The 24,449-nt window shown below is 46.5% G+C and overlaps 5 protein-coding genes across 5 annotated transcripts; 3 read left to right on the top strand and 2 right to left on the bottom strand.

Moving 5' to 3' along the window:
* Positions 1-1,871: 1,871 nt before the first annotated feature.
* On the top strand, positions 1,872-2,306 carry MONOS_16432c1 (uncharacterized protein; the record flags this gene model as incomplete). The annotated part of the gene is made up of 2 exons (XM_067869338.1): positions 1,872-1,962; positions 2,011-2,306. 2 exons carry the CDS (start codon positions 1,872-1,874, stop codon positions 2,304-2,306), a joined length of 387 nt encoding a protein of 128 aa, XP_067718585.1.
* A 3,686-nt stretch (positions 2,307-5,992) lies between these two features.
* Positions 5,993-7,606, bottom strand: MONOS_16347 (uncharacterized protein; the record flags this gene model as incomplete). The annotated part of the gene is made up of 4 exons (XM_067869263.1): positions 5,993-6,838; positions 6,898-7,394; positions 7,457-7,527; positions 7,602-7,606. 4 exons carry the CDS (start codon positions 7,604-7,606, stop codon positions 6,083-6,085), a joined length of 1,329 nt encoding a protein of 442 aa, XP_067718584.1. The 3' UTR covers positions 5,993-6,082.
* A 2,058-nt stretch (positions 7,607-9,664) lies between these two features.
* MONOS_13752 (putative Zinc finger SWIM domain-containing protein 2) lies at positions 9,665-14,883 on the top strand. The gene is made up of 3 exons (XM_067866484.1): positions 9,665-11,487; positions 11,546-11,754; positions 11,880-14,883. Exons 1-3 carry the CDS (start codon positions 9,828-9,830, stop codon positions 14,754-14,756), a joined length of 4,746 nt encoding a protein of 1,581 aa, XP_067718583.1. The 5' UTR covers positions 9,665-9,827; the 3' UTR covers positions 14,757-14,883.
* On the bottom strand, positions 14,788-19,634 carry MONOS_13753 (uncharacterized protein; the record flags this gene model as incomplete). Its single annotated transcript, XM_067866485.1, has 5 exons — positions 14,788-16,305; positions 16,362-18,443; positions 18,495-18,609; positions 18,994-19,444; positions 19,523-19,634. The coding sequence occupies 5 exons, from the start codon at positions 19,632-19,634 to the stop codon at positions 15,109-15,111; spliced, it is 3,957 nt and encodes a 1,318-aa protein (XP_067718582.1). The 3' UTR covers positions 14,788-15,108.
* An 816-nt stretch (positions 19,635-20,450) lies between these two features.
* On the top strand, positions 20,451-23,790 carry MONOS_18447 (uncharacterized protein; the record flags this gene model as incomplete). Its single annotated transcript, XM_067871469.1, has 7 exons — positions 20,451-20,562; positions 20,641-20,953; positions 20,992-21,354; positions 21,455-22,107; positions 22,169-22,274; positions 22,334-23,278; positions 23,364-23,790. 7 exons carry the CDS (start codon positions 20,451-20,453, stop codon positions 23,788-23,790), a joined length of 2,919 nt encoding a protein of 972 aa, XP_067718581.1.
* Between the last annotated feature and the right edge of the window lie 659 nt (positions 23,791-24,449).

Genomic DNA, 24,449 nt, shown 5'->3' with positions numbered 1-24,449 from the left:
TTTGTCTCAGAAATGGAAGAAGGAACGAGCAGCGAAGAAGAAAGCGAAAATGAAAGCACAAAGAAGGAAGAGAGAAAAGGATTCATTTAAGAATGCGGACTCAAACGAAGAAAAGTGGAAGATGAAAGTGAAGAAGAAAAAGAAGAAGATAAAAAAATGAATAGTCGAAAATATTTGGATGATGATGATGTGGATTCGGAAATCACATGCCAAAAGATTTTTGTTTTATCACGCATCACACGCAAATATTACGAAACTTGTTCATTTTTTCTGAGAAAAAAAAATATCAATTATCTCAAGGAATTCTTTGTTTTTTAAAAATGAAATGAAAAAAACTGAAGATTTAAAACAAAAAGATGAATTTTTTTTAAAAAAAAAAAAGAAAGAAAATGAGACATAAAATTTTATCAACATATCAAAAGAACTGGAGGAACAAAACATATCACTCAGCAGAGTCAAAATGCGTCCTGCTTTTCTAGAAAGAGGTTTAAATGGGATTCAAATCGAAAAAATTCATCAATATATGGTGGAACCTCGTCACTATTCTTCATCGACTTTAAAAAAGCACACACAGGAAATCAGAATTTATTTTACTTACGATGAAACTCTGTATTTCCGTCCATTTCCAATGAATGTCGAGTGCATAAGAGGATTTCTTCGTTTCGAAGGAATGGATTGTGAGTAATTTGTGGGTTCAATTGAGTGTATCGTAGTTCCTTCTCCAAAGAGGATTCAAAATTAGATGTTTAAGAAGCCATTTGATCCAGATTTAAACTCAGAAATGAAAGCCATTGTGCAAGAAATGGGGATAGATGAATCTTTGAGACAAACTGGAGAAGGAAAAACAAAAGGATTCAATGCAGCTATCTGACGGTCATGATGAAGAGAATGAATATTCATTCAAATTGAATCTTTAAAGCTCCTTGTTTTGGAATTGAAGCATGTAAGATACAGTTTGTTTGACTATTCAAGAGTGTCAAACTTGTATGAAGAAACGAAACAAATAACATCTGAAGGTTGTGAAAAGATTTCTAGTCCAGCACTCACACCGATAGTTAATCGTGCTGTGAATGAATGAGATACAATGAGGAAGATCAAATCCTTGTCGGCTGAAGAACTTTATGTATTTAATGAGCTAAGTGCTATTTCCTACGAATCAACCCTCAAAAGACATGAATGGGTTCTAAAAGTTTATGAAGCATTTTGCGAAATTAAAGGAAATGAAGCTATTCCGTTGGACGATAAGAACGTCACTTCATTTTTGCGTTTCGACTACAGAAGCAGAATTTATACTCGAGATACGGTGGATAATGTTTTCGCATTAAGTTTGAAGCGTATAAATATGGAAATTACTGGACAGAGGTTGTCAGAAGACGTGAGGGATGCGATATCTCTTGTTATAAAGGAAGGACGCGTTGATAAAGGAGTGAAGCCGAATGGAACAGGCAAGGAACCGTGCCTTTTATTGGATGTTGAAAGGATAATTGATCATACGAGCAATCTTCATCCAGACAAAAAAAGAAGCATCTCTATGGCTTGTTGCAGTTATGACAGGTGCTTGAGCGATCACGATGTCTAACGTTCTGTTATCTGACATTGGAGTTCTTGTTGATGCAGCAGGGAAAGATACGAAAGTATTGAAAATTAAATTCAGAGTAACCAAAGACAATCATCGATGGAATCATGATATCTCATTGGAAGGGAAATTGGAAGAAAAATCGAATACTATTCCGTTGTTTTGGTTGAATGAGCATTTTAAAAGGTGCTTCAATTTGGATCTGCATCAAAGAGATAATTGAGTTTTGGATGAGGTGCAGAAGGAGAGGAGGATATGGAACATTCGACGGGATTCGATGTCATTGAGATTAAGAATGAGGGCTAGGAGCACTGGGTATCCAAGCAATTTATTCTCCTTTCATTCGTTAAGAAGTGGATTCAAGTGTTCAGCACTTCTTGCAACTGGTTTGAATGCGCATGACTGAGATTCTACTTGTATGTAAACTGCTGCAGTGGTGGGATGGGTTCCCAATTCAGCAGTTCAGCAGAGATATGCGAAGAACGCTATATCTGCTGCTATTGTTGCGAACAGAGTTGGCAACCCAGAAGCTGAAGGAGGTGAAGTTGTGGAGAAAGCCCTTCTGAATCCTGAAGTTTTCCATAATATCAAATTCGCAGATGAATGGGATGGAGGAGTGAGTGATAGATTTGCAACTAAGGGAGTGAGGAGATTGTTCAGGAAAAGGATGAAAGTTGATATGGTGTTTGGAGTTGATGAAAAACAAACAAGGAAGAAACAAGATTATTGAAGAAAAAGCGTGGAGAACAGCTGTTTCTAAATACGTTACGAAAGATGAGAAGTCTGAAAATGACACATATGAAGTGCATTCAAAAAAGTTAGAATTGCAAGAAATCAAGGAAAAGTCATTCAACGATTGAAATGAACAGAATTGGAGCGGGACTATGAGAATTAGAAAAAAAAAACTTGAAATTTTAACGAAAAGTTGATCAAAAAATAATTTATTTTTCATGAAAATTAATTAATAAATAAAGATTCAAATAATAAAAATTGTTTTTATTCAATTAATTAATTCAAAGGTGTTGTAATCGATATAAACGATTTTTGAAAGCAATTTTAATTTTTCTCTGAAAACTCTTGAATTATTTGTTTTCAAATCTTTTTGTTTTTGCTATTAATACAAATGAAATTTTCATTAAAAATAAACAAGTTGTTATATTGAATGTGAAAAAAAAAGTGAAAATTTGTTTTCATTCATAATAATTCATAAAACAGAATTTTCTATTTTCAAAAAAAGAACACTTATTCCATCCCAGACTAATTCAAAAAATTGTTTTAATAACTTTGTCTTGATCAGATTTTATTTTAATGTCTGACACATATTTTTGTGGTTGTCTAATGTTCTTGAAGCAATAAATATTTATTATTTGACAAAAATAAAAATTAAGTTTTTTCAATGAGAAAGCTTTGTTCAAATTCAACAGTTCAAAATTTCTATTAACTTTTATTATTAGTGCAGATGTTAGTCAATATTTAAGATTTAAAAAAATATTATGTCCCATTATCATTTGAAAAAATATCAAGTTTGATCAATATGCACCATAAACAAATAAAAAGGAAAATACTTCAAATATACAAATATTTTAAAGTCATCTTTTTAACGGTTATAAACAGTTAAGGTTCTTTATATGGAATATCTTTTCAAAAACTTTCATCCATTTTCTTCTTTTTTCTTTCTTTATCTTTCTCTGCAGAAGTGCCAAAGATTATTTGCGATACTATTGTTTGCTCAAACGTCCCTTTGAATCAGTTTGGTAGAAGATTGTATGAATAAAATGAATATCTTCCAATAATTACATCTTTTGTGAAGGATCTCCAAATAAGTCACAAAACTATTGAACGAAGAAGAAGAAATCACAAAATACTTATTGTGTTGGACAGGCTTTCACAAAAAGAGGGTTGAAGAAGCCCTTTGATCGAATAAAAATTAAGAAGAAGAAGAAGAAGAAAGATTGACACATATTTTTCGTGTTGTTTTTCCTTGTGCATTTCTACTTTGCATATCAGCATTCATACAGAATGAAGCATAATATATCTTGTTGGATGCTTCATTTTCAAATTAAATATATTTTTTAAGTTTTAAATAGCTTTTTCTGAGAGAGAGAGAGAGAGAGAGAGAGAGAGAGAGAGAGAGAGAGAGAGAGAGAGAGAGAAGAGGAAAAACAAACATTTCAAATCAATCGTCAAAGCTTGTTGAGATATTAACTTGTGGGCTTTTGATGTTAAAAATACAATTAAATGATTGAGATATTGAATAAAAAGAAGAAAGAGAATGAGATGAATGAGATGAATGAGATGAATGAGATGAATGAGATGAATGAGATGAATGAGATGAATGAGATGAATGAGATGAATGAGATGAGTGAGATGTTGAAGCTGAAGCTGGTAAGATAGAAGTCGGCAAAGACGAAGAAGATGGACCATCTTTTTTGCTCTGATTTGCTTCTAACAACAACAAGGAAAGAATGAAAGATGAAGTTATCTAAAGTGAAGTTTGGCTTTCCTTCTGCATTCACTTCTCTTTTTGTTGCTAATTTTTGCCTTTCATAAAATAAATAACAAAGCAAAAGCTCTCTCTCTCTCTCTCTCTCTCTCTTTTTTTTTTTTTTTTTTTTTTTTTTTTTTTTTTTTTTTTTTTGATTAATTGAAATTAGGATGGAAGATATCTTTTTGGAGTGAATGTACTTGAAAGATAGTCTTTCATTCACTGATCTTGTATCCTTATCAGTCTGCCTTTATCAAAGATTCTGATGATGAGAAGAAGAGGAAGAGGATGAGAAATAAGAAGAAAAAGGAAGAAGAAGAATTGACAGAAGGGCAAAAAAGGAAGATGACAAACTTGCCGAAGGTGATGAAGGCGATGACGATGAGGTTGAATAAGAAGATGATAAATAATCGAGCATAAAGAAGATGAAGTTAACATGAAAATTTTGATGTTTGTTGGAGATGCAAAAATGAAAAATTGATGGTGAAGATAATAATGATGAGGCCGAAGAAGACGATGAAAAAGACGATGAAGATGATTTTGAGATCTCAAATGTCTGATATTATCTGTTGGAGAATAGACTCAAAAAAAATAACTTCATTCTCTGCTGAAATGAAAAATCTTTCGATGGCATAAGACTGGAAACAAGGAATAAATGATTTCAATCCATTTTTCCTGTAACTCATCCCCAGCTGCTTGCCTGTTGCCAAGCTCCAAGATTTTCTTGTATTTTTGTTTCTTGAGCCAAACAATGAAATCCAGTTCCATCGCTCTCTTTGGCCCATAAAAGTAATGGCTTGCCCTTCTCATCCCAAGAAAGTCGCCGTGTTCTGTAGCAACTGCTTCCAATGTCCTGTTACAGTCATTTGCCTCAATCTTTCCAACTAATTCTTTAAACATCCCCTCTCTCCTAAATAAAATATCATCTCATAGATATTAGCCATTCAACCTTTCTTCATAGATATCTTCCCCAGTCTCCTTCAGTCTTTCTCAAATTTATTTTTCATTGTATTCCTGTGTCTCGAGCAGAAAGGCAGAGATTGATAAAACATATAATCCTTCGATATTCTCCTTTGCAAAATATGTTATGAGGCTATCCAATCGCTTCTTCCGTATTCTGCTCAGCAAAGAAAATATTGTCAATATTTATCATTTGTCAAATTTCAAGCTTTAAAAAGGCTGTAAAATGAAAATGTTAATATTAAAAACAAAAACTGCAAAAGTTCAAACACTTGGTTATCTTCATTTATAACTTCAGAAAATGCATTTCCATCGGAATTGCTTTTGAAAAATATTGTTTCACAAAATTCAACATTCAATGAATTTTCTCAATGTTTCATTCCATCGCAGGAATTAATTCATGCAATCCAAAGATGAATCGCATTTGACGATCTCTCGTTTCGCGGACATTTAAAAACGAACAAAAATTGTGATTCGATCACTGCATCCATAACTGCAAGTGAGAGAAGATTTCCATTTCTCTATCTATTTATCATTCCTTGGTAAACGCGCAAATACATAAAGGGATAGTGTGAGCGCTTATATTTTCATGGCTGTTTTGAGTTTTAATTCATCGCTTTTTTTATTTCTCTCTGATAATGTTTGTTTTTCATTTGAATAATAAAAATGGAATATTTGACAAATACCCTGCTCTTTTGAAAAGCAGGTAATGAATAACTGTAACAAATTCGCTGGTCTGTTATCACAGTTTCCTTTGAATTCATGGCGATTGAACTTCTTATTTGCTTATTTTTAATAGAATTGCTTCATGAGCTGGAAGATTGCAATAACGATGAACAGAAACAGAAAATTGAAGAAATGATTAAACTAATACTTGCCATGAATAGCGATGATGTTCAATCAATTTTCACAAAAGAACTTTTAGATACAATTGACAAAATGATAAAAGAAATGAAACTTCCAATGGATTATTACATTCCGTTTTTGAAATTCATAGGATTTTGTGAAATGATGAAATATCTTAAAATTTGGAGTTACAACTTAAAAATCTTTCGAATTCCTTAAGCATTAACGAAAAAATCATCAATATTTAAAGGTAAAACAGGAAAATAAACTTTATTAAAAGTCGCGAATGTCTCGCGAAGGCACGTAATAATATCCTCGAATCCTTCTTTCTCCATCATTTCAAAAATCCGTCTTTTCATTTTCTTCCATTCTGCTTTTGAACATCTCTTATCTGCGTTTTCTTTCAGTCTTTCAGAAATTTTCAAAAATATACCCAAGCAACTTCTTGTCATTCTGTCTTCCAATGTTGATTCTTGAATTTCCAGAAAAATCAGATCAAAACTATCTCCCTTTTGCAAACAATCAGCGCTTGTCATTTCATTTTTTGCTAGCTGTACAAAGATACAAATGCACTCTTCAAAGATTTTTCTATCCTTCTCTCTTGCTGCTCGACAAATCTTATCAAGAGAACATATCATTGTTGAAAACTTTTCATTCCACAACTTGCATGCGAAAGAGTAGGCATTCAACGTTCGAAGCCATTCCACCAAAGCATTCACTTCTTTCTCTCCTTTCTCTCCTTTTTTCCTCTTCCAATCAACGCATTTTGAAAGATCTTCCAGTTCTCTTGTTACCTCCCTCACAAAATGTAGTTCATTCACAATCATTTCTTCCAAACTATCGTTGAAAATTAATCTGTTGATAAAAAACTGCCAAGCAGACCGATATGCAAGTCGTGTCAAATTTTGATGCTTCTGATGATGTTCGATGATCTCTTTAATTTCATTCACAAATTGATCTTTTTCGATTCTCTATTTTAAAAAAAAAGTAAAAATTACAAACATCACAAAGTTAATTTGCAAGTTCATACCGTTAATGAACTAATGCTTCTCAAAGCAAACAGGGCCATTTCAACTTCCTTTTGTACTTCAATGCCTTCCTCCTTGTTTGAAGCAATTTTCAAAACGTGAGGAATGCAAATTGAAAGCAATTCTTCTTCAAAACTAAAATGTTTACACAATAAATAGCATTCACAGAGGCCAGCAAGTAGTTTTTCGTTCTTTCCCTCTTTTTTCTGATCTTCTTCAATTATCATCTTTTCAAATCTTTTGCTCAACATAGATTTTTCGAAGCATCGATTCCACACATTTTTCAGCGTTAAGCAACATCCAATGCGCTTCAGCAGCAAAATTGCATTTTCACAATGCAGCTTCTTTTCTTTGATCAGTTCATAGATTTTGTTGAACAGTACCTCTGTAAATGTTAATTCAAATTCTTTTTGATTCATTTCATCAATAAGTCCATTCATCTCTTCAATTTTCTGCTTCTGTTCGGTTTCCGCGTAACACTCCAACTGATCAAGCAATTCTTCAATGATCATTAAAAAATAGAAACAGAACAATTTTTAAGATAAAGCTTTATGCACAAACTCAAAAACTTTTTTGTTTGGGGCAATTCTTGAATCTCATCATCACACTTATTACTAGTATGCAATGTCATCCTATTTATAGCAAAAAAGTGTTCAAAATGGGCAAAAAGTTTTGTTTATTTGCACAATAACAAACAAATACAAACATCATTGATTTTCTTGCAAAATAAATTGTTTGCAGCTCCAACGCAAGTCACTTTTCTTTGCAAAATAAGAAGGAAAAAAAAGAAGGTCCAATGAAGCCACGATCCTGACCAGAAAAAATGGAAGCTTGTTCTTAACTTTCTCTTTGATCAAACCAACATGAATTCTGAAGAAATAACTGTTGTTTGATTTAACTTTGTATTTTTTGTTTCAAAAAGAACTTAACATCTGAATTTAGAGCCTACAACATATTTTTTTCATAGAAATTGAAATTTGAGCAAGATATTTGTAACAAGGAATGAAATAATATGGAAGAAAAATAAAGAGTCTTTCTCATTTTTGGTGGAATCAGATTCAGACTGAAAACAAGATTCTCATAATGTTGCTTGCTTGAAATGTTTTTGAAATCACAATTTTTTTCCACCTTTATTGCTTCAAAAAGGTAGTCCGCTACCAAAAATTATGAAAGAAATGAATATCGAAAAATGTAAAAAGAATGAGTGGTCAAAGGCATGAGCTTGACCATTTGAATGAAGGAAAAGCAAAAATCAGTAAACGAGCAGATGAACGAAGATTCATGGTTCAAGTGCGAGTGTATCTTTGACAGTTAAGAAATGGAATTTTCAAGATATGTTGATAAAGTCAGCCACAACAATGAGGTTTCAAGTTTCGATTCTCAACAAGATAATTACAATCGGAAACGATCACACATTGATTGACTTTTTTATTGAACGTTTTTGATGATGACAGTGATTTTCTTTCAGTAGAAAGGAAGTTGGAGGAAGAACGTGGCGAAGGCATCTTTGCAATAAATCACCTGTAGGCATTGTACCAGAAAGATTTTTTTCAATACTGCAAGCGCTGAGGATGCGATACGAATGGAAGAAATGAACAAGCAATTTCGGTTGTTGAACCAACAAAATGGATGCAAAGTCATAATACAATTTGCTTTCATTGGACTCTTTCCAATTGCGCAATCTTCTTCGGACAAACCAAAGGAAAGATTGTCAGACTTCATTGGATTCATCTGGACACAATTTGCACCTGCAAGTGAATGAAAGGACATTTCCTCGATAATCTGTTCATTCCTTCTTTCTGTTGGAATCAAAACTTCTCAAAAATGGAACACTTCCTTCTGTTCTGTGGCTGTGCTGCGACTTGCAAAATGCTTTGTCTGCAGCGTCATTATCTTCTTTGAGAACAGCTCCAACCGTATATTTCGTCTGTTGCAAATGCTGCAATTGTTGGCATTTCAACTGATTTGATTTTTAATTGGTCAGGTGCCTGTGTTGTGCCGCACAAGTACAAAACAGGTTCTTCATGCCTCGCTGTCTGTTCTCGTAGTACATGTGCTGCTTTTGGGCTGGGTGAGGATTTGGTGGTGCTTGAGACGGGTTTGTTGCCAAAGTGTACTATGGTGTTTGAAGATGGCATTCTGCAGCATAATGTGAGAGAATGCTGCAGCGATTGCATTTCTTTCAAGAACCTATCCATCATTTCGTGTGGCTTTCTTTTGGTTGGAGAAGACATTCATGAGATGAAGAGGCATCCTGCTTTTTGATTGTGGAAAGCGCGAATTTTCGGTTTCTGCATTGCCACGACATGGCTTAGCAACGGCCCATGCACCAACTCTGTAATGCACATCTCTTTCTTTTTCTGCTTTTTTTATTTGTTTATTAATTTTTTTGTGTGTGTCTCTGAACGTGGAATGCTCATTTCAAGGCATGCTCTTCTGCTTTTCATTGCTCATTTCCGCACCCATTTTAAAACAAGATTTGCCTGCTGTTTGAAAAGCATATCCCTCACAGCTTTTCTTGCGCTTCTGACTTTTTTGCTGTTTTCTCAAATCATTTTTGAGAAACACTCAACTCCACTTGTTGTGCTTCTTCCTTCGATTCGGCAAAGATGCTAATTGCTCGGAGTTTTCAACAAAAAGTTGTCCTTTTGTTTTATGCTTCTGTTTTTAGAGTTTTATTTTGAAAAAACAATATAGAAAAAGAAAAAGAAAAGAAAAGAAAATATATTTTGTATTTCTGTTGTTTTCGGATTGGGATGAGCAATCTGCAAAGCGGATGGTTGCTTGTGATTGAATAATATGCAATAAATTTTGTATGAAATGTTTGCGTGTGATAGAGAATGTGTTTGAAAATTGAAGAAGAAAAAGAGAGCCCATAACAATATATCTGGAGTATTTGAAGCGGGCTTATCTTGGACAGAGTGCATCAGGGATGCTGCAGGCAGGGCAGAAGGAGTGCGCAGCGGAACGGCGGGAGGCGGCGTGGGTCGGGGAGAAAGACGAAGCAGTGAGCACGATTCAAGCGCTTGCTGAGCATTCTCGGCTCACGCTGGTCTGTGTGATTCCGCCATTTTCTTTTGTGGTGCGGGACGCGTCCGGGAAAGCAAACACCGCCACGCTCGGGTGTCTGAACCGGTGCACGTGCAGGGTGGGGAGAGGGGAGTTTTGCATTCACCTTTCATTTGTCATCACGCGGCTGTGCCGGGTGCCGTGCTTCAACCCCCTGTCGTGGCAGCGGGGGTTCACAGGGGGCGAGCTGGCAGCGGTGGTGGACGGGTATTTGGCGCAGAAGATGCAGCCGGTAGGCAGTTTGGGGCGAGGAGAAAAGGAGGAATTGGGAGAGGTGCAGCAGCAGGCGCTGAGCGAAACGACTGTGTGCATCCTGTGCCAGCAGCGGCTTGAGCGGAGGCAGCGGCTGAGCTTCTGCCGGTATGGGTGCGGGCTGAGTGTCCATTGGGGGTGCATTTTGTTGTGGCAGTGCTTCCACAAAGGGGCAGGGCTTGCTGTGTGCTGCCCGTACTGCGGGGCAGCGTGGGATCCGTATGAGAAGAAGGCAGCGCGGGGTGGGCCGTCGCCGTTTGTGCATGGAAACACGAGGTGCAGTGTGTGCGGGATGGCGCCGATCAAAGGGCCGGAGCTGAGGTGCAGTGTGTGCCGGGGGTTTGGGATGTGTGTGCCGTGCTTCAAAAGCGGGGCGCACGGGCAGCACACGCTTTTGTGCCGGGACTGGGCAGAGGGCGAGGCGCGGGTGATTGAGGCAGCGAAAGGGAAGGGGAGAGGGGCAGGGCCGGAGCGGGCATTTCCGCTGACAGCAGAGCTGATTTCGAAGGTGTTTGACTATGTGCATCCGCCGCCGTCGGACGAGACGCAGGCGCCGTCGTCAGACACGCGAGCTTTGCCAAGCGGGGTGCGGGACGAGTGCATGCTGTGCCGGCAGGCGCTCTTGGGGAAAGGGGGAGCGGGAGGGGAAAGCAGAGGAAGCGGGAAGGAAGGGGCATCGCTGCGGCAGCTGGCGTGCGGCCATGTGTTCCACTCGGAGTGCATTGACCGGAGGCTGATGGTGCGGGACGAATGCCCGATGGACCACGAAGCAGCGATCGAATACAGCCATCTTGGAGAGAGCAGCAGCCGAAGCGCAAGTGATGGTGGGGGGGCAGGGAAAGGGAAGGGCGCAGGCGCAGCTGATTGGAGCAAAGGAGGAGGAGGAGGAGAAGAAGAAGGGATGAGCGAGCAGCAACAGGCAGTGTTTGTGCAGCATCCGCAATCGAGAGGATGGGGCAGCAGCAGTCTGCCTCGGATAATCCCTGGGGGTTCATCAATGTCTCTGGCAGGCACGTCATCAGCGCTGCAGGAGGCATCTGAAGGCGAGTGGAGCGGCGTGTGGGATGGTGGAAGGGGAGGCACTTTGGTGGACCCAGCACTGCTTTTGGCGGACTCGGTGCCTTCTTCGCCATCTTCGTCGCCTTCGACGTCGCCTTCTCTTTCATCTTTGTTCTCGCACTCTTTTGAGCTGTTTCCGCCATCGTCTGCACTTGCCCTGCGCGACCCATTTCTGGCACGGCGGGATGTGTTTGGGCGAGGGGTGAGGCAGGGTGTGTGCGTGAAGCAGGCACCGAAAGGGAAGGTGGCAAAGGGATGGACGCTGAGCAGGCAGGCGGGAGAAGAGGCTGGAAGGCGCAGGAGCGGAGAGAGAGATGGGAGCAAAGGCCGAAGCAGGAGCCGAAGCAGGAGCCGAAGCAGGAGCAGGAGCAGAGAAAAGAGGAGGAAAGGAAGGAAGGGGGCAGGTGTTGGATATGAATCAAAAGGGAAAGCAGAGGAAAGGAAGGGAAGCGCAGAAAAGAGGTGGGGCAATACGCGTGGTGGCACAGGATCGTGTGGAAAGGGGAGATTTGGAGGTGCACAGAACAGAATGGGAGGAGTGGCACGAGAAGAAAAGAAAGGATTGGAAGGGGAAATGGAGGAGACAGCAGGGGAAAGGGGAGAGCTGGCAAGAGATGGTGGAAAAGTGGATGAAAGAGAAGAGGGAGGAGGAGATGGAAGAGGAGAAGGAGGAGGAGGAGGAAGGAGAGAAATGAAAGAGGAAGAGGAGGAGGAAGAAGAGGAAAAAGGAGCAGGGCATGGAGTGGGGAGAGAAAAGAAGGATCAGGAGAGGCACTCAGAGAGCAGAAAGGGGGAAGAGAAGAAGAGGAAGAAGAAACAGAAGCAAAAGCAGAAGCAGAAGAAGAGGTTTGAAGAGGTTGGGATTGAAAGCAGGGCATTTGGAAAAGCAAAGCAGCAAGGAATTGGGCTTTTGTTGCGAGGCAGGCTGATTGAAGGGCAGGGGAAAGGAGAGGCAGGAGACTGGAAGGGAGGAGCAGGGAAGTGGAGCAGCAGGAGTCAGGCTCGGGGTCAAAGAGGAGCAGCCATTTCTCCGTTTGGCAATGGGAAAGACGAGCCGAGGAGCACAGTGCCTGCTGTGCGGTTGCTGAGCACTCCGAGGAGCACAAGACTGGGGTGCTCAGGGTGGAGCCCTGCACCGACAGCGAAACAGGGTGTTGGGGCGTTGAAGGGCTTGCCGAGCGGTATTGATGGAGTGGGTGGATCAGGGAGAACTGAAAGAGGGGTTGAAAGGAGGGGGTTGAAAGAGCAAAAGGCAGGGACGGTGGTGGAGGAGAGGGAGCTGGGCAGGGCGAAGACGGACAGGGGAAAGGGGGATGTCAGGAAGCTGAGCAGCATGCAGACAGAAATGTCTCCGGCGATTATTCGGGGGATTGTTCCACTTTTTGTTGGGAAAGCAGCGAGGGGCGGGATGGGAAGGTGCGAGGGGAGAGGAAAGGGGGAGAGCAGAAGGAAGGGAGAGGAAGAAGGGGAGAAGGCTTTGAGGGAGGAGAGGAGAGAGAAAGCCAGCAGAAGAAAGAAAGAAGAAGAGATTGAAGAAGAGAATGAAGAGGAGATTGATGTGAATGTGGGAGAAGGAGATGGTTGGGGAGGAGGATGGAGAAAAGACAGGCAGAGCATAATTGTTGAAGCAGGAAAGTGTGAGCACAGAAAGGAGAGGAAAGAGGAAGGAGCATCGACAGCAGTGACAGCTGCTCCCTTTCCATTGCCGTTTGGAAAGTCGTCTGAGGAAGGATATCAGGAAGAAGCCCAGGCAGGCAAAAGGCGGGAGCTGGAGGCCTGCTTGGGTGGTTTGGGTGGATGTGGTGAGTCTGGAGGGAAGCGGCCAAAGGTGGAGAGGTGTTTGGGGCAGGATGAGGGAGAGTGGGGTTTTGAGGGGCAGCACGGCCAGATCCGGCAGGGCAGGACAGTGCAGTTGCATTGCGGCGGAGAGAGTGCATTTGTTGGAGGAAGCATGCAGCAGAGACAATGGCTGGGCGGTGCAGAGCAGAAGAGAGGGAAAGAGGCAGAAAGAGCATGGAAGCGGCCGAAATCGCAGGGGGATGCGGGTCTGTGGGAGGAAAGCGGGAGTGTGGCGATTGATGGGGTGGATGCAGAGCATGGCAAGGAGAGGCCAATGGGTGGGGTGGGAGAACGGTTGGGTGGAGGAGGCCGGCCGCTGCGGTGGCTTCGTGGCTTGCCCCGAAACAGGTCGGCACTGCCATGGTCGACGCCTTCCAGCTTGGCAGCCTTGAATTCCGCAGGTGCTGCTGTGGGTGAGCGTTCTTTGGTTTGTGCTCCATTGCATGACGCGCAAGCTGAGGCACCGCCGCATTTATTGCCCGACATCTCATCAGCACAGCATGGGCCTGTTGCTGGCAGGAAGGATGGGCGCAGGAGAATGGAAGTGCAAGTGGAGGAGTCGGGAGATGGGAGCTTCTGCTCCGGCACACAGACAGCACAGATGCCTCAGCGAAGAAGGGGAGGGTTGGGGAGCAGCATGCTGGCAGCATCAACTGGGCCAGGCGCGCCGGCCACAACTCCAGTGGAAGAAGTGGAGGATGGGATGGAGATGTTGTGGAAGGAGGAAGGAGGAGGGGACTTTTGGAGCGAAAGAAGGAAAAGGAGGGGAAAGAGGAAGGAGAGATTGGAAGAGGAGGAGGAGGAGAGAGAAAGATCTGAGGTATTGCCGTTGGGGCACAGAGAATGGAGCAAGGCAGACGATGGAGACTCGGTTGTTGTGGAAGAAAGCGATGGGAGAGAAGGGTGCTTGAGCGAGGGCGCGAGAGCAGGACTCGGATTGGCCAGGCTGAGTGGGGATGGGGCTGGCGAGTCGGAGAGTGTTCTGCCACTGATGCAGCACACGGTGCAGGGTGTGGATGCTGTGTTGCACAACGCTGGCGAAGCAATTGGAGCGGAAGCAGGAGCTGGATGTCTGGCCTCGTCTAACAATTCGCCAAAGGGGGAGCATGCTTCGAGCAGCTTTCAGCAGTCATCATTTGCTTCACTGGTGGAGAAAAGCGGCTCAGCTGCGGATGCAGGTGCATTTGGTGAGCAACATCTGTGCGTGACAGGCTGCGGTGAAGAGCGCGTTCTGGAAGTGGGAGCATTTGGAGAAGAGAGAGGAGGAGAAAGAGGAGGAGGAGAAGTAGAAGGGCAGAGCAGGGTGAGAGGAATGGGAGATAGAAAGGCAGCTTGTCCTGTGTCTGCTCTGGGCACAGCTGATCGGCAGAAGCGGGCGAAGCAGACGAAGCAAACCGGATCGCAGACACCTGGAAGAAAGGGGCCAAGCAGCTTGCACCTGCTTGCAGACGAGGTGTGCCGGGTTCCACCGCTCATTCAGATGCGCCAGCTTCTCCGCACCCCCTCGCACAGTCTTCTCAAAACGCTTTCTTCCCCTTCGCTTTCGCCTTCTTCGTCGTCGATACTGCCGCTGGCCAATGCACAGGGTGCTGGAGATCTGAGTGTTGTGGGCAGAATGGTTGGGTTGGAGCGAAGCAAGTGAGCATTTCGAATGTGTTTTTATTCTGTTTATATTTTTTTATTTTTGCATTTTTGCATTTGTATTTTTGTTGCAGGGCATCTGCCAAAACAAAAAGTGAAAAAAAAATGAAAAGAAAAGAAAAGAAATATCTGCATTTTTATGTTTTCTTTTCCTAAAATGCCTTCAAATCAAATGGGATTTCTGCAAATGCTAAAAACAAAAGCAAAGCATGGAAGGCAACTCAAAATTCTAATATGAAGACAGTTCAGAGAAACGCCTGCTGGCGCCACTCGACAAAGCACAGCACTTTCTCTGCTTGCGCGAAAAACACGACTTCTGAAATTCTCCCTTCTCTCCTCTTCCCTCTTTCAAATCACCCTTTTCTTTCTTCCCCAAAGTCCTCTTCTCCTCCTCCTCCTCCTCCTCCTTCTTCTTCTCTTCCTCCTCCTCCTCCATCATCAATGCCCTGTCTGCTCCTGCTGCTTCCGCTCCCAACCCATGGAGAGCTCAAATCCACCCCGCCTTCCCCTCTGCTCTGCTTTTCTTCTGTCGCTCCCTCTTCCCTCATCTCTTCCATTTCCTTCTCCTTCTCCTTCCTCTCGCCTCCCGGGTGTTCTGCCCCAAGCAGCGCCGGTGCTGCTGCCAGCGACGAACCCCCGCCATCCGCCGCCTTCGCATACCGCCTCTCCATCTGCACCCCCCGCCGCCTCCACCACACCCCAAACACCACTGCCACCCCCACCACACACGCCCCGCACACAATCGGCACCAGCACAAACGCCACATCACCTGCTCCCCCGCTGCCTGCTGCGCCCTGTGCTTCATTGCTGCTTGTGCCATTTGTGCTGTTCGTGCTGTTCGTGCTGTTGCCCACACACTTGTTCCGCGCCAGCTGCTGTTCTGCTGCCGCCTCTTCCTCGCTCTCCGGCACAAAGCACAGCGGACTCTTCACACTCGGAATCCGGCTGCACAACCCTCGCGAGTTCTCGTAATACCCCGACTCGCACCCCGCCGACACGCACCCTGTCTCGCAGAACTCCCCCGTCGCCTCGTCCACCCCGCGCCCCAGCACCCGGTGCGCCTCCCTTCTGCTCTCGTATCTCTCGCACACCGAAGTCGATTGTGCCGTCAACGATGAAAATGAAGTGGATGAAGTGGATGAATTGAGTTGCGTGAAGTGTGCTTGATGTGCTGCCTCTCCTCCTCCTCCTCCTCTGCCGCTGCCTCTGCCTCTGCCAAGCCGCCCGGCTGCGCATTCTGCTGTCTCTCGCACCTCCCACCTCGCCAGCCGCTCCATCCCCTGCCCCACCCCCACCGCCACCCGCAGCCGCTCCTCCACCTCCATCGCCAAAGGCGTCACTGAACACAGCACCACCACATCCGCCCCACACACCTTCAGCTCCAGCGACTCTGCCTCTTCCCCAACCCCAAAGCTCAGCGTGTCCTCCATCCCCACGACACCGTCTGCCCCTCCCGCAGCAGCCTCGCCGGCAGCATCCCCTCCGCGTTCTCCCCATACTTCGCTGCTGCAAGCGCCCGCACCTCCTCCTCGTCCACCGCTCCCCCTCCGCTGAACGACCCCACATCCACATCCCCCTCTGCATCTGTCGGGTCTGCCCCTATCACCGCCACCTTCGCCAGGTGCCGCTCCGCAATGTGCTTCACAAACTGCCCACATACCCCTCCGCAAAGCCCGTCGCTCACCACCATCACATGCTCCGCATCAAACAGCCTCTCCCCGCCCCACTCCACCGACGCCGCCCACTTCCCAAACAGGTCGCTCTCCTCCCTGTTCAGCGCATACACCCGCGTCCACACACGCTCCCGCCGCACCGCCCCGTCTCCACTCCCCTCCTCCCGCACCTCCTCCTCGCTCAGCCACTTCTCTTTCTTCTTCTGCGTCTCATACTCCACCGCCTCCACCCCGCCGTCTCCTGCCAGCCCCTCTGCCACAAGCATGTTCCCCATGCTCTTCACAAACCTCTCCCGCCCATACAGCGGATACTCCCCCGGAAACAGCACATGCAGCAGCCCCCGCCCCCGCCCTGCTGACCCCCCCGTGTTCCCGCGCACATCCACCACAACACGCACCTTCCCTGCCTCTCCTTCCCTTTTCTCCCCCTTCTCCCCCTTCTCCCCTTCCTCCCGCAGCCACCGCAGAGTCTCAAACACACTCGCCACAAACTGCTTCTCGTCTTCAGGGCTGAACGAGTCCACATTCAACACCCCAATCCGCTCCGATTCAACATAATATGCGCTGAACGCCTCGCTCTCATACAGCACTGTCACATCCTCCTCTTCCGCCTCACTGCCTCCACCTGCTGCATTTTCCCCTCTTTTCCACACCAATCCAATGCCATCTCTCTGCTCCCCAACGCTCCTCCTCTTGCCTCCTGCTCCTGCCTCTCGCCCTTCACCTGAAATGTTCAGTAGCGCATGCTCGTTGCCTCCTCGCCTGATCCTCAGCCGGGGCAGTCGCTGCTTCGTCACCCTGTATTTCCCGTTGCTCCCTGTTCCCCAGCCTCCGCTCCTCCGCTCCTTGATGACAAGCGCTGATCCTCCGCCTTCCCCAAACTGCGTGGTGTTCAGATGGTTCTGCGCCCTTCCCCCTGTGCTGCCGCAGTCCCGCAGTGCTGCTGTGCCCAAACGCCTGCGCCCCACGCTTCCCTGCTCCAAAAGCACTTTCTCGGAAAACCGCACGTTCGCTGCTGCGTTAGTCGCTCCCCGGCCTCTGTGGCCCTGCTGAGCCTGACTCCTCGTGAAGTTCAGCCTGCCAAACGCATGCCCCATCAGCGTCTGCCGCGTGATCTCCCGCAGCTTCCTCTGCTGCCTCCGCTCGCTTTCCCCAACAACTGCCCTTGCAGCCCCCGCTCTCCCCCTGCCCCTGTGCTGCGCACCCCAATTCGACAAGGCTGCTGCCTGCTTGCTGCCTCCGCCCTGCGTGTCTGTCCCGTTCGCACTCTCCTTCAGCGGGCACAGCCGCGTGATGTCGTAGATGTCCGCCCCCGACATCCCGTACATCATCCAGCTCGTCTCCCGCACCGCCCCCTCCCCGTCCACATACCGCACCCGGATCGTGTCCGACTCCGGCCTCCTGAACAGCCCCGCCAGCCGATACGAGAAATACATCTGCAGCGCTGCATTCACCCGCGCTGCCCGGCTCCGCGACATCATCACGTTCTCGTCTGCCCACCGCGCGATCGTCTCCCACGGCTCCTCCGCCCTGTACCCTGCCCCGTCGTACGAGATGTTCACAACCGCGCAGTCCCGGATGTCCTCCACCAGCCCCCGATACAGGCACGCCTCAAACAGCGACTCCATCGCCCCTGGCACCGCATACACCGCCCGCGGCTGCCCCGTCTCCTCCTCATACGCAATCTCAAACGAGTACGGGCTGAAGTACCCGTAGTAGTTGTAGCACGGCATCGTGTACATCGTGTGCGGATCCTTCAGCCGCGACAGCGCTGCCCCAACATCCATGTGCTTCTTGTACCCGCTCCGGTACTGCACCTCCCGATCCGCTCCAGCTCCCCCACCACGTCGAACGACAGCCCGCTGTACGGCGCCGGCAGCGCCAGCACCCGGTCCCGCAGCGCATATCCCTCCAGATACTTCTTCACCGTCTCCACCAGCTCCCCGAGCTCCTCCACCTGCACACAGCACAGCGCGCCGCAAACATCCATTTTGGTGCATCAGACAGCAGACACACTTCCCGCTGAACAGCCACAAACCAAAAACTCAAAAAAATAGAACACAAACCGGATAGTTGTCCAGGCACTCCGCCAGGTACGACGCCGCCACAAACTCTGTCGCATTGATGTCGCAGTAGCGGCACTGCACTGCGGCTGCCAGCCACACCAACGCCAAATACATCCTGCTGCAGAAAATTCTCTTTGCTGAATCGCTTGATATATTTTTATGGGCAAGTGACGCAAAAAATGAAGAAAATATTTGAATAATAATTTTGTTGAAGTGCAAATCTCCCTTGCCACACTTTTCAATTTTCCTTCCATTTTTCTGCACCATGTAATTGTGCAGGCCTTGTTTTTGTTTTCGATTGTGAATAACTTCACAATAAAGAAAAATAAAATAAAGCATGTTTGGAGAAATAGGAGGTCCGCATGCAGCAGAGATGAGCCATTGGTGCACTGCTTTGTGCGACCAAGCACTGCAGCTGCATCGACAGAAGCTTGCTCTTCGCCCCCAAGTTCGCCTTTTCTCATCATCCTCTGATAATCAAAAGAAAAACCACACACACCCCCCACGACAATCCATCAGCATCCGTCCTTCCGGGCATCTCCATTTTTTTGGTGTCTTTGGCCGCGATTCTCTCATGGCTGCAAGTTGCACAACAAGACTGTTTCTCATTAGCCCTTTCTTCTGCATACCTTTCCCGATTTCCCCAATCGCAAAATCAACTGCTATCATCGCGCTTCCCGTGCACAAAACCTCTCGCAAAAGCCAGAACACTCCTGCTGCAAACATGCTCCTTCCCTCCCTTTGCTTGTGGTGCGGCTGCTCAATGCTCCCAAACCGCCTCTCGCACATCATCCACAAGATGACAAAGCCTTCAAAACACCTCCAAACAGTCACCAGCCATCCCCATGCAATATTCATATGTCTCTCTCTCTCTCCCTTGTGCATTTCACATTCTTCTTCTTCTTCTTCCATCCCTCCCTTCTCGATGCTTCTTCCAGTTCCTGTGCTGCCTTCCCAGCAGATTCCCAGTTTCACCAAAAACCTCTCCTCCGCATCCCTTCTCTTCGTGCAGCCTCATCATCACAAACGCATTCTCCCTGACCGATGGACAAATCCCATCACGCTCAGATGCCCCTGCTGGCACTTCAGCATTTCGGCCTCATCCTCCATCTGTCTTCCTTTTGTCTTCACACTGCTCATGGAAACGAACACAAAAAAAGCAAGAATGAATAAAAATCAGAAACAAATCATTTGAAAATGATGCTGAGTGAAGCGCAGACTCGTGCTGGCAAAACACGCTTTCAGCCCTCCTTTGCACCCCCCGCACACCAGCTCAACTGCATCCTCATTTATCTGTGCTTTGCCTGCCCAACGCAATCACACAGCAACAATGCCATTTCCCACCATATCCCTGTCTCACCAGCAACAACTCGTTTTTTTTTTCTTTTTCTTTCATTTTTTTTACCTTCATTGCAAAGTCATGCCCGCTCCACAAAATATCTTTGTTTTTCTCTCTCTTACTCAAAAAGACAGCCAAGGAGAAAGTGAAATTCCTTTTTCTTTCACAATCAATTTTTTTCCCTCACTTTTCATCATTCAACAGAGCGCAATCCTGAAACATCAAGCAAGCACAAACACTTGTCTTTTTTCTGATTCATAAGAATACAGAAAAAGACAAACACAAAAGACTCTAAATATTCGAAAGGGAATTAAAAGTGAACAATTTCAGTTTTTTTATTTTGCAATCATTTTTCGTGAGAAAATCCTCCAGCGCAATGTTCTTTGTGTCGTCTCTTTCGTTCCATCTTTCGCTCAAAAATAAAAAAAAAAATGTCTGATCTTGTTTATTGATGAGTAATATTTATTTGGCTGCTGGAAATGAGATCAACAAGAAGGAACAACAAGACAGCGCCTCCGATATTCAAGGTGTTTGCTGCTGGCTCAGACGTGATTCTCATTTTCTTCTTTGTTTTTATTTTTGTGCAACTTGGGGGCTGGCTGATGGTGCAAAACTGGATGATTTTGTGTTTTGTTGATGCTCTTGCTGTGGGTGGGGCTGCTGTGCAACGGAAATGCTGCATGGGGAACGCGATGCAGGATGCAAAAGTGGAAGAAGTGAGAGACGAGAGTTTGCTTGTTTTGCAGGAAAGAATCGGATTTTGAGCTTTGAGCCTTTTTCATTTCAATGTTTATTTTTTTGGTGCAGCGATTAACGCGCTGGAGAGGCTGACAGAAAAGCTTCAGTATTTGTGTTTTTGTGTTTGTTCATGGCGAGTTTTCAGAGGGCGGAAGTTTGGGGCAGGCGAGCTGGCTGGCATTTCGAAGGAGATGTGTGATTTGCTGTGGCGATGTGTCGGAAGGATGGAGAGTGTTCCGGCGTATATTCTGCGCAACGTGCTGCACTGCGGGAAGGTGGTGCTGAGCGCGGGAGCGGACGACAGGGTGGCAGCCAGCTATGTGCGTGCAATGGCGCTTGTTGTGGATGTGAGGTCGTATCCAGTGCAGCACCGGAGGCTGAGGTTGGAGGAGGTCCAGCTGACGGCGCAAGAAAAAAGAGCACGATGAAATCACCGCGCGGGAAGGAGAAGCAGCAGACGAAGACGGTTTTGACGTCGGATGTTGTAGGGTCGCCGCTGCTGCAAGAGGTGATTTTTGATGGGGAAGTGGTTCCGGCAGTTGTGGAGCGGATCCACGCAGCAGAAAGCGAGGAGGCGCTGAGTGCGCTGGCCAAGGTGGTGTTGGGGTTTGTGAGGATCGCAGACCAGGCGGGGCTTGCGGCGATGGTGGGGCAGCACATTCTGGACGGGATCGACACGATTCTGATGCGGTGCCAGGAGAGGGCAGGGCTGATTGATGCGGTCGAAGCGCTGCAGCTGGTGTTCGCTGCCAGGACAAACATCACCCTGATGGCGTCCAATGGGTGGGGAAGGCATTTGAAGAGCACTGCTTCGAGGGGTGCTGACGGAGATTGCGGTGGGGAACAAGAGCCGAGGGGTTGCGCGGGAAAAGATAAATCTGAGAGCTCCGTATTACGAAAGGGTGGTGGATGTGGAGCTCGAAGAGGGGCGTGAGAGGTTCGAGGAGGAGGATGTGGGAAAGCTGGATGATGGGGAGTCCGTGACAGAGCAGGCAGCAGACAGCGGCAGGGGCACAGAGGAAAGCAAAGGAGAGAAAGGGAGAGCAAAAGAGGGAGCGAACAGGAGGCAAAGGGAACAGAAGAGGAAAGGGGGGAAAAGTGCAGCAAAGGAGAAGGAACGTCTCAAGGCGAAGTGGAAGCAGAAGGGAGGGAAAAGGAAGCAAGAGGAGGGGAGAGTGGCAGAAGTGCAGCGAAAAGAACAGCGTCTCCCATTTTGTGTGCGTTTGGAGGCGGCGTGTGCAGTTTTGTGGGAGAAGGATCATTACAGATTCAATTTGCCTGTGAAGAAGCTGGCAGGCGTGCTGGCTGAGGGCATTGCGCTTCCCGAAGGAGCAGAAGCAGAATACGTGAAGCGAAAGCAAAAGCTTATGGAGAGTGAAAAGAGCAGATTGAAGAGGGAGGGCAGCGAGATGGATGTCAACATCAGGGAAAGAGACGGTGGTGATGGCGAAGCAGAGGGAGTGTTGGAGAGCAAGCTGAACATTCCCCACATCTACAATTGCATTTATTGCCTGAATGTTTTGTTTTCTGACTGGGGTTTGACTTGCTTGTGTTGTGTTGTGTTGTGTTATGATTTTGTTGAGGCATGTTTATTCAGACACGAAGTATTATTGCGGGACAGTGCGCAAGGCTGAGGCGATGCCTGATGAACAGCTGGAAGCAATTGTGAACAAGCTGTTGCGGCTGAACAGGCATGCCCCACTGTCAAATTGCAATTTCGATTTTTCTTTTCTTTTTTCTTTCTGTAACTGCCCTCGAGCAGGTTTCCGGACAAACTGTTCTTCAGAATGTCGAGTCACTGCCTTGAAAGCATCTGCATGTTGTATCGGCAGCAGATGAAGCGGCTGTATGGCGGAGTGTTTGAGCAGCGGCTGATGGAGGAATTGGATGAGGTGGAGATGGAGATGGAGAAAGCGGCAGAGGCTGGGGGTGGAGGGGCAGACAGCGAGGAGTACATAAACATCTATTCCCAGGAGTACATGCGGTCCATCTGGGAAGAAGCGCCGTTCAGCTCCATCCGGGAGCCAGTGGTTGGGGAGTACGAGTCGGTTGCTGATTACACGCTGGACAAGATGCAACTGCTGAGAATGTCTTTTCTGGAGAGACGGACGCTGCAGTCAGACATGTCGTCGGTGTTCTGTTGCAGCAGATTGGGCTGGTTGCACGGCCGGTGGGTCAACAGAAACCTGGTGTCGGTGCGGAGGCAGCACAGCTCGTGGGCAGCGCTGCGCTTCAACCACACGCTGAGCTGTATTGCTGCAACGTGTGCTGCGCAAGATGCGAGCAGCGACGATGTGGTGACGCGGCCGTTCTTCAGGAGGCTTGTTGGGCGGCTGGTGCGCCCTTTTGCGCTTCAGGTGCCTTTTGGGGTGGGGTCGCTGTCGAGTGTCGCATACCAGCAGCACTCGCTGGAGTCTGTGCAGAGCACGATCGACCTGTTTGCGCTGGAGGTGCTGACGAATGTGGAGAAAGAGCTGGGGTTTGTGTTTGAGGAGGGGTATGTTGGTGCTCTGTTTGGGCGGCTGGCTGGGAGCATGGAGCTGAACAGCCACGCGCTGTATGTGGCTGTGCAGGTCATCCGGGAGACGTGCATTGCGTTCATGAGGGCAGACCGAGAAGCGAGGGTGAAGGCAGCTGGGGTGTTGAACGCGAGCATTGCTGAGTGGAACAGGCATGGAGAAGGGGAAGGAGAGCAGCAGGGAGGCGGGTCTTCCTTCAAATTGCTCCGTTTGAGCTTGTTTCTGTGATTGGCGCAAATATGTGCTGGGGAGTGTATGGGCAATGCTTTGCAGCCGACTCCACAAAACATGGCAGCAGGTGGAAGCAGGTGGGTTGCTTGGAGAAGTTGGAGAAGGGAAAGAAGTTGGAGAAGTTGGAGAAGGGGGAGAAGGGGGAGAAGGGGGAGAAGGGGGAGAAGGGGAGAAGGGGGAGAAGGGGGAGAAGGGGAGAAGGGGAGAAGGGGAAGAAGGGGAGGATGTTGGGGTTGTGCTGCTGCGTTTGGTGGATGATACGATTGAAGAGCGTGGGATTCGCGACTGTGTGGAGGCCACGCCGCAGCACAATGATGTGCAGCTGTTCTGGCGGTGCTCGGGGAGCCTGCCCTCGAAAAACTCGGGTGCAGCAGGCGTCGCTCTATTCTCGCGGGAAAGTGTCCGATGTGGAGGGACTGCCATATGCAGAGTTCGTGCCGATTCCCTCGGATCCTTTGTCTGCTCCTGATCCCGAGGCTTTTCGCCAGGCGAATTACCGCATGGTTTTCCTTTTCAATGTCGCGAATTAGATGCTGGATAAAGAGTGATTGATGGGGAATTTCAGCAAACAAGGCATCATGAAATGGCATGGACATTCGAGTGTTTTGGACGTTTATTTTTCTTTTTCATAAGTCTTTATTTGCAAGCGTTTTGATTGCAATATTTTTACAATTGGTTCCACTACTGGAGTTGCATTTCAGTTGTTTCTGGAAAAGTATTTTTGTATCTTTATTTCTTTCTTTCTCGTTTGTTTGTTTGCATGTTTATTTGTTTTTGTGTTATTTTCTTGTTTTTCGCACTTTGTAAGTGTGAATGTTTGTTCTTTTATTTTTACAAAAACATCTGTAATTTTCCGAAGGCATTCAAGCAGAAGTGTGCCTGGTCTATGTTTGTGTTTGTGTTTGCTTTTTCTTTTTCCTTTTCCTTTTGTTTGGGCTTTTTTGTTTGTTTGTAAAACTTCACTCAAGGCTCAACTGTATTTATCTCTGGCAACAACAAGCAATTGCCCTTTCAGTGGGAGTTCACTTTCGGACACATTCATTCGTTTCTATTCCTTTAAAGCCTGGGGAAAAAGACAGAAAAAAGAAATGGAAATGGAAATGGGAAAAAAATATGCAAAAATCCTGT

The sequence above is a fragment of the Monocercomonoides exilis genome (assembly GCF_001643675.1).
Source record: "Monocercomonoides exilis strain PA203 chromosome Unknown scaffold83-44627, whole genome shotgun sequence".
Taxonomy (NCBI): Eukaryota; Preaxostyla; order Oxymonadida; family Polymastigidae; genus Monocercomonoides; species Monocercomonoides exilis.
This window is presented reverse-complemented; position numbering and strand designations above follow the sequence as displayed.